The following is a 12,065-nucleotide window of genomic DNA, read 5'->3' as shown; positions in this document are numbered from 1 at the left end:
TCATTGTACTTCAGTATTTTAATGAAGAAAACTTGTGCTGCTGATAAAAACAGACCCAAGCAAGAATACAAGGTCTGTTGTGCAAGGCACTGTTTATCAGCAGCCAAACAGTCTCAGTAATTTATCAAGTTTAGCCTAGACTGCATTGGCTACTAACAGCTGACCTGGTAATTTTTATATCTCTGAGCTGAACTTCATGAAAACTGTATCTTCCTTCTAGAAGTCACCATATGTGAAAAGAATCACAAAACATGGAGTCCTGGTAAAATTATGGTTCTCTTTTCCATATCCAGTAGCAGTATTGTGAAGTAGCTTGGAGGGGCACAAAATCTATCTGTGTTCTAACTGCTCATAGCATCACGTAAAATAATACTTTAGTACCCACATGAAATGACTGACTGCTAGAAGCTTAGAAGATGGCAGCTGAAAACAGTCCTGACTTATCTTTGAAAGATGGGAATGGGAGAGGGGTGATATACACAGTGATGACAGGAAGGATGAGGCTTTCCAGCTGCATGGCACTGAAAAATTTGGCAATAGCGCAAGGTCCAGTTGCTATGTGAAGGCTAAACTTCTCCTTGATCTCTGAGCAGTCCTTCCATCATTGTCCGTATGCACCACAGGGTGGCATGAAGCCTTCATGTTTTGCCACAGATTGTAACCTAAGGAGAGAAATTCTCCATTTGGTCTTCTGGACATGAGACAAAAAGTGAAAATAAAGACATTTTACTATTCCATTCTCAAGTGGGGCACTGAGGAATAAGAATTGCTTGAAGCTGGTATCTCTGGTTATCTTGGTGTCCTCTTATTTTAGTTAACAAGATCCTTTTTATGCTGATTAAATGGACTTTTCTGCTTTTTTAGACACATTGGACATGTTGGTTGGGATCCAAACACAGGTTTTGATGTAAGTAATTTAATAAGTTGCTGAAGAGAATGATTAAAACTTTAGATACTTTTTACATTAAAGAACAAGTTACCATAAATTAAATAGTTATAAATTGGGATTTTATGATGTGATGTAAACAGAGAGATGTTGGAATAGAAGGGAATAGGCAAGGGGGACTGAGTGGGGGGGGAAAGGTTCAAAACCTTCCTGCCAGGTACCTTTCATGCAGGGTACTTCTTCTCCTAGAGTGGTACTTTCTGACTTGAAAAGTCAGCTCAGAGACATGTACATCACCTTGCTGTTCCTTTTAACTATATGGTTTGTGGGTATTTTTTCCCCTAATACCAACGATATTTTAAAAATATGTCCACATTCCACGCTACCTAAAACTATGTATCTCACTTGCAGGTGAACAACTTAGACCCAGAACTGAAAAATCTGTTTGATCTGTGTGGAATTTCAGAGGCTCAACTAAAAGACAAAGAAACTTCAAAGGTCATATATGATTTCATTGAAAAAACAGGAGGTGTGGAAGCTGTTAAAAATGAACTGCGCAGACAAGGTGGGGATTCCTTTTACTTCCATGTAAAAATTAACAGGGTATTTTTTGCCTTAAGGATTAGAGTAGAAACTGTTGATGGTGAGCAGTTTTTGATTCTCTTCTCTGGGCTTCATGTCACTGCAGTTGCACTGGATCATGTTTCCATACACTGTACACTATGTAAAAACGTTCAGGCGTGACCCATGAGAGTACTTGTCCCTGAGGAATAAGGATATTTATGCCAGTTAAGTAATTTCCAGTAGCACTTAGTCTGAATGCAAATCTACGCAGTATATTTGATACAGCTGTTTCAGACTGTGTACGTTAAATATTTATTTATAATCTCAATCTTATAAATAAATGAAAGTGGTGAAAGACATAATGCTGTTGTCAGCTGTAGTGGTAGTAGATGGCTGGCAGGTATGTATGCTGCCCATTTATCCTGGCAGAACTCTGTAGAGAACCTGAAACAACTGCAGACCTGCAATTTTTATATTTTTTAAAGTTGGGTTTTTTCCTAATTTGAAATAAAAAATTCTAGTTTTGAGCATGCTTCTGCTGGAAAAAAAATTCTCAAATAAACTGCTGCCTGCCTAACCTTTAAATGTGACCTCAGCTGATGCATTATCTAGTGGAAGAGAGCAAGTCAGTTTAAAATTATACTGCCAGTGTCAAACTTTCAAAAATTTTCTTAGAGCTCTTCTCAAGGGAAAAATTATCTGAAGTGAAATTACAGTGGTTTGAAAGCAGTGAGTAAGCTGTTCAGTGACTGAAGAGATACAGAATCAGGGTACAATGACTTGTTACATTTGTTTCTTAGGTCCCCCTCGGTGGAGCGGTATGTACTTGAGCTGGCATCTTAAGCATATGCTTCAAAGTATTCATGCTGTTGTGTGTTTTCTTTCCTAGATGACACCTTAGTCTGCACCTGTTTGAATGTAGTATTAAAAATTATGTTTGAATTTCTTAGTTAAATTGCAAACAAAACTCCCAATTATGAATTTTTTTTTATCAGTAAGAAATCTGTCAGCTTCTCTATAGAATCTTAACTCTGTTTAAATGTTCACAAGGTTGTTGATCCCATATTGCTAACTTTTAAACTATATTGAGGAGACTTGCCTTGGAATCTTATGACTAGCTTAAAATATTTTTAAAATGCCTATTTTTCTAATTTGTATGTGTTAACTTCACATTATGGCCATTTGCATGCATGCAATTAAAAAAACAACTGCCTCATCTATAATATGCATGATGATAATCTATCTCTGTGCTTTTTTATAGAGGTAGATAAAATATTCCAGTATTTCAGTGGGTTTATCCACAACTGTGTTATTTGGTGTATGGACTTGACTGCTGTTTGAAGTGTTCTTTCTGAACTGAAAAACATATTTCTGTGTTTATTGCAAGAATTTCTGTGCTTACATATTCACCCTGCTAGCATGCTGACTGGAGAGTTGCAGAAAAGCCATTCTGCAGAGATGGAAATTATTTTCCTGTTTTCCCTGCCCTTTCCCTAGTTTTGGTACTGGTCATTATTTTTTTGGTGACAGTACCATCTATAGGTGATCATACAAATTCTATTGTTAATACCAGTGTACAGATTAGTGTGCATTTATTAAAAAAACTAAAATTATTTTCTTGCTTTGCTTGTACCATCTGTTTGAGGGGGAAGGGAGAGAGGATAAGTTAATAGTGCTCTCTCCTTGCTGGTCCTCCCTCAATTCACTGCAGCTGAGTGCAGACAGGCAGAATGCTGTTCACACAGATCGGATGTGGCATATCTCTCTAGTTGCAATGCGAAGAAACCATTTTCCCCCAGGAAAACCTTAGCCTTGTGTTAGAAATCTAGGGAGAGTGCAGACCGATCATCTCCGTATTGCAAAAACCCGTCACGCTTGGTAATGCCGCCCTCCCGTGGCCGTAAGCGGAACTACAGCCACATCAGCCAAACACGGCAGTTGTTAAAAAAGCAAGAATATTTGCAGTATGTCTCCTGGAAAATACATGGCATTTCAGAGGCAGTTCCCTCTGTGTTGTTCTTGTGAAGGGGTAGAAGAAACCCCAGCATCTCGTGGAATTTAAGAACATATCTTTTTCTAAAGATGAGCAGGGAAGGAGGCATTTTTATGGATGTTCCCTTGTCTATGCCAGTGCAGCCAGCCTGCTTTCTTTGCCAGTAACATGAAGGAGATAATAGAAGAGGTAAATAAGTATCTTCTTAAGTGTAATACCCTTTGTGTTATAAAGGCATGTGAAATCAAACATGAATTTTCTTAGTTATGTGATGGCACATGGATTATTAAGTAGTTATGTGCAGCAACCACACAACCTAAAGTACCATGAGCCATTAGATGCTTAATGGAAGAGGAAATGAAACAGTACTACTTAAAATGTCATTAGCAGAGCAAGTACATTTCAAGGCCACTTCACAGATAAATGATCCTGTGTGTAGCCCTAAAGTTGTTTCCTTTTGACAGCCCCTGCCATAAAGATACTGTTGGAAGTAATTTTCAGTAAAAGACACTAAGAGTCAGTTTATGCTGCATTATAATGCTTTAGTGGGGGGGGGGAAGGAGTTGTTACTAGAAGATACTACTTTTAAAAATGCTTGATTTTGTAATTACTTAATAAAATAGTGGATAGATTAGAAAGTGGAAATTCTGTATTTCACTGTAAGTGTATTTCCTGAAAAGTTCTTTTCTTTTGTTCTGTCCTAGCTCAAAAAAATTTTACAGGATTCTTCTGAACTTCAATCACTCATTCTAAGTCTTGCACCTGCTTCCTGCAGTGGTTACCTCTTTTAAATACATAACTGACATAGGCTATGTTTCACTTGGTTTGCCCTATAGGCATAGCTTATATTCAGCTGTATCCGTTTTAATCTAGAATTGGTAAAATTTGTACAGGCACAGAGATCCTTGCAAAAGGCAAGGCACAGCCTTCTTTTTCTGCTGGTCTCTGAGGGACTTAGGGGGTGTTGAGTAACAGGTAATTCAGAGTTGTTTTGTTTCATTTCAGCTCCACCTCCGCCACCACCGTGCAGAGGAGGACCCCCTCCACCTCCACCTCCCCCTCCCCACAGCTCGGGCCCTCCTCCTCCCCCTGCTAGGGGCCGAGGGGCACCACCTCCACCTCCTTCAAGGGCTCCCACAGCAGCACCTCCACCCCCGCCTCCATCCAGACCTGGTGCAGCAGTGCCCCCGCCTCCTCCCAACCGGATGTATCCTCCCCCACCGCCAGTGCATTCCTCCTCTGCACCGTCCGGCCCTCCTCCGCCCCCGCCGCCGCCAGCAAGTGGGTCATCGGTTCCTCCGCCCCCTCCACCTCCTCCACCCCCTCCTGGTCCTCCTCCACCGCCAGGCCTTCCTTCAGAGGTTGATCACCAGCTTCCAGTTCCTGTGGGAAACAAAGCAGCGCTCTTGGATCAAATCAGAGAAGGAGCTCAGTTAAAGAAGGTAGAACAGAACAGTCGACCAGTGTCCTGCTCAGGAAGAGATGCACTGCTAGACCAGATACGACAGGGTATACAGTTGAAATCTGTGAGTAAAAGCTGTTTCTCACCCAGATCCCCTTGGGACTTGCAAATGCAGTGTGAACAGTGAAATGTGGCTCTGCTTTGGGGGCTGGATTGTAAGTTTTAGTAAAGTTTCTGAAGTGATGACTAAACAGTAGTACTAAGAAAATGCAGAGAACACACGTTTGCTACCAATGAGTTTTGGTGCATGAAATTACCCTTTCAAACTCAATTCTCTCTTCTGAGTAAAATCTGTAAATCCTGCAATGATCATGGCTGTACAGAACTTTTGCAAGGATTATGAAAGATTGCTAGTTTCTTGACTATTCAGTTAAATAATCTAAACTGCAGGGGATGAATTTAGGAGTAACGGTACTGGAAGGCAAACACTAGATTTATTAGTTTGTTTTTATTTTCATCTTAAAATGGACCTGTGTTCTGCAAATATTGAGGCTTGTAAAAAGGTGTCTGCCTGTGTTTCGACAAGTGCTGCCCATAAGAGATGCTGTAGCTGTCTCTGCTGCAGAACAGGCTATTACTGTTTCTTATTGTAGCCACTGATTGTCTTAAAAATAATATCTTAAAAACTACTTTGCCTATTGATACTTATTTTTTGCCACTCCTCTGCACTCAAGGCTTCTGCTGTAAAAAGTGTAAGGGTGTGTTCATATTTATTTCCCATTAGAGGTAGGCATTATCAAAGTTAATTACTTCAGAAAGGATTATCAGCCCAAAGCAGACTCATTTTTACAAACCCAAACAAAAATATTTTGTGGTATATTCCAAATATAAAATAAATAATGGTTATGCAGCCACACAAGTCATACATGTACAACCATATTAAGAAGCTTTCTTTCAGATGAATGCTCACTTCATCAGAGCTGAAGTATTTAAACTTGGGTAGGGCTAACTACAGTTCTGTTATATGGTAAAAAAGATGACTTTTTTTACTAAAGATTTTGCAGTTTGAGCTAAAGTAACAAGATGTTCCACAGTTTCTTCTGATGGAATATAAACTCATTAATCTTACAAGGAAGTTTGTCTTAAAATACAGAGGTTCTGTTTTGCTAATTGCATCTTTCTATTGTAACCCTTTTTCCAAGGTATCTGATGGTCAGGAGAGTGCACCACCTACACCTGCACCCACCTCAGGGATTGTGGGTGCGTTAATGGAAGTTATGCAGAAAAGGAGCAAAGCCATTCATTCTTCAGGTACGTCTGATAGAATTTTTCTGACCCCACAGTGTCAGGTTTTCAAGACTTAACACTTCTGTGTATCATAAAATGCTGCTGGAGAAAAGCATGGATTCCAGCAAATAGTGCAGGGCAGACTGCTCTTGGCAGTGCCCTGGTGATGGGCTGAATGGTTCCTTCATGCTGCTTTGAATTACTGGGGTCTAGCAAGTCTCAGTAATCCTCAGCTAAGTTACTAAGCAAGGTTAATATCCTTAGAAAAACTTTTTTGTTGTTGTTGCGACTGACTTGTTTTTGTTTACTAGCTGTTTGATTAAATAAGTGGTCAGAATATTTTGGGAGAAAGTTTTTGATGTTTCTGTTTGTTGATGCTAAATCTCTTGCCATTATTCAGCTCCTGTGCTGTCAGTTCTGGTGGGCTTTGGCTGCCACCTCCTGGACAAGGAGCAGCGTTACTTGACCAGGCGTCTGCCAGGACTGAATCAACTTCCCATGCTTAAGTGCTGGGAAAAATTAGGGCTGCAAGAGGATTTGCATTTCACATATACCAGCTTGTAATAAATGTAGTTCAGTAGCTGCAATGCAGCTGTTTGGGTACATCTGTTCTGCTTAGACTTTGTTACATTTCTGAAGCTTGCCTTGATATCAGAACTGGACCTGCAGTCTGCAGAGCATCTGACCAAGTGCAGTATGGTTTGTTGATATGCTGCCCTATGTGGTAATTGCCAGTTTTGGTACTTAACATAAATTAAATACCTGAAGGGAGCTAAATGCTCCCTTACAGTTTTTTCCTATGGGAAGGAAATGCTCTTGTCCAACAAATAAGTAGTTTAATTTTATCAGGGTACATTTTTAAACTATGATGCGTATTAAAAATGTGGAAGGCTAAATAAAGTCAACAAGTATTGACTTTGAAGTTGATGTTCATTACACAGCTTTGAATATTCCAGTATCCACAATGGGTCTTTAGTTCACCAGACCTTTTTTGGAGGGCTGTTTTTTTACCTGCTTGTAAAGTAAACAAATGCCATTATGTAACAAATCTGGGGAAGCAGTTCTTACATTCCAGAAATTAATCTGTTCCTGAAATGTAACACCCAGTCTTCAGCAAGCTGGCAACTTGCACATTCTTTAAGAAACAGTAATAAATAGTAACTGTTAAACGAGAACTTCTGATTCTTTTTCTCTATAGCAAAACACATTTTTCCTTTGTGAAGAAAAGAGTGAGTAAAGAAACAAATTAGATTTAACTTCCAGCTAATAACTATCTGAACTGGATGTCATGTCTAGCAATCTTAAAGTAGAATATTACTAAATGTATTGCCATTATGACCTTGAACTGATTGTTCTCTTTTCAGAAAATTGTGATAGAAATCAGTAATACTTTTATCATGTTAAATCTGTACACGCAAGTGACTTGCTTTTCCTATCTTACAGATGAAGATGAGGATGAAGACGATGAAGAAGACTTTGAGGATGATGATGAATGGGATGATTGATCATATATTATTATATATATTTTTTAAGGTGAATGATATACTAAACACTGCTTTCTGTCTATGGATTCTGTAAAATTATCATGTAAATGTTCTACCAATTTGCTGTATATTTTTGTTGCCTTTTGCTTTTTTATTAATCTGTGCAATACCTCATTTAATCTGTAAAGGTTTGTCATAATCCTCTACAAAGCTACTCCCTGTTAATGTGTGCAAGTTTACACCTGGATGATAATGTACATGTGAATACTTTCCATTCCATCAATAAGGGAGTTTAAATGTAATATGTGAGACTGACAAAAACCTTAATGTAATTTAGTTATAATGCAAGAAGGAAAACACTATTTTCATACCCTACTTTTTCTGTATCTAAATTTTCTTATTAAAGCCTAGTATAGCACTATGTTCTTTAAGTGATGCAGCTCTTAGTTTATTTAGCCCCTTGATTTCAAATTAAATGCTATATGAATGTTGAGGCTGGTTTATCCTATTGCATGGTTCCAAATACATCAAAACATTGCAGTTCAAATCTTAGCAGTATGCTTTACATAACACAAAAGCACTGCAGGAATGCACAGCTAGTTGTGAAAATCACCTTGCCCTAACTATAGTACTGACTGCTATTGAACAGCAGTAGTAATTAAATTCTTCAATGGGGGACCTCTGTCTGAAGTTAAACAGGGTGGCTCTGTATTGTCATAGTGGTAAATGCAACTTTGATGCAAACAAGTTCAACTTGCAGTTGGTTTGTTTTGGTTTGGGGTTTTAGGGAGGGTTTCTGGGAGGTTTTTGGGGGGTTGGGTTTTGTTGGTTGGTTGGTTTTTTTGGTTTTTTGTTTTGTTTTTTTTTTTTCTTCCCTGCTCTTGCTTTCAGAATGAAGATGTCTAAATTACTAGGGGCTGTACTGGAGGCTGGCAATTGCTACAGCTTGATCTATTTTTAAAATCAATTTTTTGTCGTTTTTAGGCTGAAGGGCTGCATTTAAGGCTTGCTTCAATAGCATTTAATTACTTGTTAAAATTTGTAGGACATTGGTGTACTAATAAACACAAGTGGTATTACTTTGCAGTCTTTGCTTTATGGTACACAGCAGATGCTGAAACACCAATCCTACATCCTGTAGGGTGGAAAGTCATTAACTCAGAATTATACACTATGGATAAGTACTGAACTTTATGGCAGTATTTTGTCTTCATATGTTGGCTTTAAGACCAAGGGTTGTGATGAAGATCAAGAACCTGATTCACAAGAATAGTATTTGAATAAGTGGACAGAAAATGGGATTTTCATTTCACAGCTTGCACATTTATATACATTGTACTTTGTAGTGCAGTAAACATTGGAACATCTGCCTGTTATGAAATACTAATCTATGCTAAGTGGGTATTTAATATCTGCAGCATTAATTACTGTACTTACTGTAATTTTCAGGTAGAAAATCTTTTTGAAAACCACATTATCGGACACAGAATGTTTATTAAAGTCAGTTACATTTGGAGTGTTGTTAATACATAGTGTCCTGGGACTTTGACTGTAGTCAGGGTATCAAACGAAATTTAAGTTATCGGAAAAGTGTTGACTGAAACCCAGTGTTGACCTGATCTTGACAGGCTGGACCTGCATGATATGGCTTGGATTTCTAACCCAGTTATAACCTAGTCTTTAGCAAATTAATTTAGTCGTAGGAGGAGAAAAGAAAGTTGCTGAAAAGTAGTGGGAGAGGTAAGGTTGTAGTTAAATTATTCAGAGGACGCTAACTTCCTTCCAAGAGTAATTTAAGCACATAACTTGAGAAAAAAAATTGCCAAGTGGTCTCACTTTCTTGCAGTAACTTTCTCATTGGCCTCTGCTGCTGGAAACACTTCCTGCTAGCTTTGCTGCTGTAATGGCTTGAGCTTTGGGTAAAGTGCAGCCTGGTGTAGCTAATGGCAGTGGAGTTAGCAGCTTGTGTATAAGGAAAATATTTGTATGGCTTTCATATAACTTCTGGCACTGCACTCTTATTTTTATTGCATATAGGGCATTTTAAAATTAAGCAGATGAGGCCTAGAGGTTTTCCTAACATGCTACTTACTAGATATGTTTAGCTGTTATGTTCCCAGAATTGGAATTTCTGTAATATAGTTAATAATTAAGCATCACAGTTCATTAATCAAATTTCTGTTCTGGATTTTGGGAGCTCTGAAGTTGCAATATTGAATAAAATTTTGATTTGTAGATACTGGCCAAAGAAAGTTTTTGGGTTTTCTATTTCTTCATATAAAAAGTACACTCACACCTGTGGTGTCCGGGTTAATATTTACTTTCAAGTAGTGTTTGTTCATGATAAATTTCAGACATACAGGCTGTGATGGCAGTTAAGTTAGTCATAGCTGCATGCTTCAGCACTCTGCCACTTCAGCTCCGAGCAGAAAACAGCATTTCATGATACTGGTGCATTGTTGCTAAACATTGTAATGAAGGCCTCTTATATATTCTGGTTAATTGACTGTCCAGATAGCCTTAGCAATTAACAAACTAGCATGAGGCTTTTGTATCTCAACACTCTATGTGCATAGACAATATCAGCTAGCCACTTGTACGTATGAAATTCGTAAGAACTTCTCAATCATTCAGTTTTCCATTTATCAAACTGAAATTTTTAGTATGTGAAATTTTTGAAATGTACAGTGAATAGGATGTTGCACTGGTGGCAATTCATCATGAAGCATAATAAAATTAATTTGACCCAACTAGTGTAAAACTGTGTGGTTTTTAAGTGCTGATTGCGGCACAGGTTTTAAAATAGATCTGTAGATTGATTACACACTTTAAAAGTGACTTTGGCCACCTGGCCAAGTTCACAAAGCAGTAAATAGCCACTGTCAAATCGCAGTAGTTTCATGTCTGGAAAGTTGGATTGTGCTGTTGAGTAAACACAATGAGTAAGAATGTGACACCCCGTCCTCCTGGCACATCTCACCGCTGCTAAGCAGCCTCCTTGGAAACAGCTACTGCTGCAGGCAAGTGCAGTAAACCAGCAACATTTCAAGGTCAAACAAACATGGGATCATTAATAAACATTCTAGAAGAAGTTCTAAATAATTAACTCTTGTCAGTGGATGCTCTAACTTAACCTGGGTTATACAGATGTAAATCTTTGTCCTGCATGTTATAGAGTTTGAGTTCAGGATACTTCAGAAGTTTGCTTCTCTCTCCTAAAGCATCTGAAGAGTGCAGCATTTCAAACTGTTACCTGGTGTACACTTTGTTTCGGGGTTTAGTGCTTATCTGATTTCTCAGCATTAAGCATGGGGCAGAGTTGAAATTGTTAATTGCAGGATGAGCTGAGGTATATAATCATTTCCTTTCCACTTCATAAGCAGAATGTTAAAATATGCTTTTTAAAGAAGCCTGTTTTTTATTTAACAGTGGTTACTTTCCCAAGTAAGATTCTTGTAAGGAGGAAAAGGGAGGAAAGAACCTATTGCTTTTAAGACTGTTAGCAGTCCACTGCAACAGCCTTTATCTAATCATTAGAGGAATTCTTGGTCTAATTAAAGTTCCTGAAGCTTAAGTACAGTGATAAGCAGCTTTATTTATAGAAAAGTGAAAATGGTTTAGGGAAGCTTAGACAATACTCAGCCTTTGTCTCTTAAAAGACCAGTGTTACCCTCTAGCACTGCAGTAAGGACTCCTGTTGCTATGTATTTGTTTCCTGCCTGGAATTTTCTTGAGAGTGAGAAGATGGAAAGGATGGGGTAGTGAAAACTAGAATGTGATCTGGGGAGGTTTAATACTGTGTTTTAACTACCTTGTCAGTGACTCTAGCCTGACAAGTCTAAGACAGTCTTCGAATGTTTGAGGATGTTTATCCCGTTGTGAAGGAGCCTTTTTGGTTTGTTTTTTTGTTTTTTTTTTTTGGTTTTTTTTTTTTTTTTAATTGCCGAATTACTATGGCTTGTCTGCTATATTGTGCTTGAAAAAAAATAAAACATTGGTTGTTTGAAATCGCAGGTTTGGAAACTATTCAGATACATGTTGAGGAATAGAATCATTGGCCAAATATAATTAGTGGCATGTTTTTCTCACAATTTGCATTTTATGCTGAATTTCATAGTATTTGCAGGTGTAACCTACTAAAAGGAATTAGACTAGTAATTTATCAGTTACTCAATTTTTTCTCTAACATACTTTGAAGTAATAACTGTAGGACTTACCCATTTATATAAAAAGTGCCTGAAATTAGGAAGTTTTATATGTTACATTTATTGTGGGGTTGGGTTTTTTTTTTGATCTGTTATCAACAAATACACTTTAAGGCCTTTTTCCTTGTGCTCTAAAGGGTTTTTGGAGTTTCTCTGGAGTGAAATTCTTGAACCATTACTTCATGTGTGTGCTTTTTCCTCCCTGAAGCTTAATCATCTTGAGTTTGGTTACTTGTGCGGTATG

General features: G+C 38.1%; 1 protein-coding gene across 3 annotated transcripts in view; it reads left to right on the top strand.

Moving 5' to 3' along the window:
* Positions 1-12,065, top strand: part of WASL (WASP like actin nucleation promoting factor) — a 53,978-nt gene that overhangs the window by 37,968 nt on the left and 3,945 nt on the right. Inside the window, exons 7-12 of one of the 3 annotated variants that reach the window (XM_041471483.1) lie at positions 865-907; positions 1,298-1,451; positions 2,251-2,268; positions 4,449-4,969; positions 6,048-6,156; positions 7,576-7,665. In XM_041471483.1, coding sequence (XP_041327417.1) covers positions 865-907; positions 1,298-1,451; positions 2,251-2,268; positions 4,449-4,969; positions 6,048-6,156; positions 7,576-7,637 — 907 coding nt within the window. In that variant the 3' untranslated portion in view covers positions 7,638-7,665. Of the gene's footprint in view, positions 1-864; positions 908-1,297; positions 1,452-2,250; positions 2,269-4,448; positions 4,970-6,047; positions 6,157-7,575; positions 10,367-12,065 lie in introns of those variants that run through there. The other 2 variants (XM_041471482.1, XM_041471484.1) reach the window with 2 other exon arrangements.

The sequence above is a fragment of the Pyrgilauda ruficollis genome, unplaced genomic scaffold (assembly GCF_017590135.1).
Source record: "Pyrgilauda ruficollis isolate IOZ18807 unplaced genomic scaffold, ASM1759013v1 scaffold27, whole genome shotgun sequence".
Taxonomy (NCBI): Eukaryota; Metazoa; Chordata; class Aves; order Passeriformes; family Passeridae; genus Pyrgilauda; species Pyrgilauda ruficollis.
This window is presented reverse-complemented; position numbering and strand designations above follow the sequence as displayed.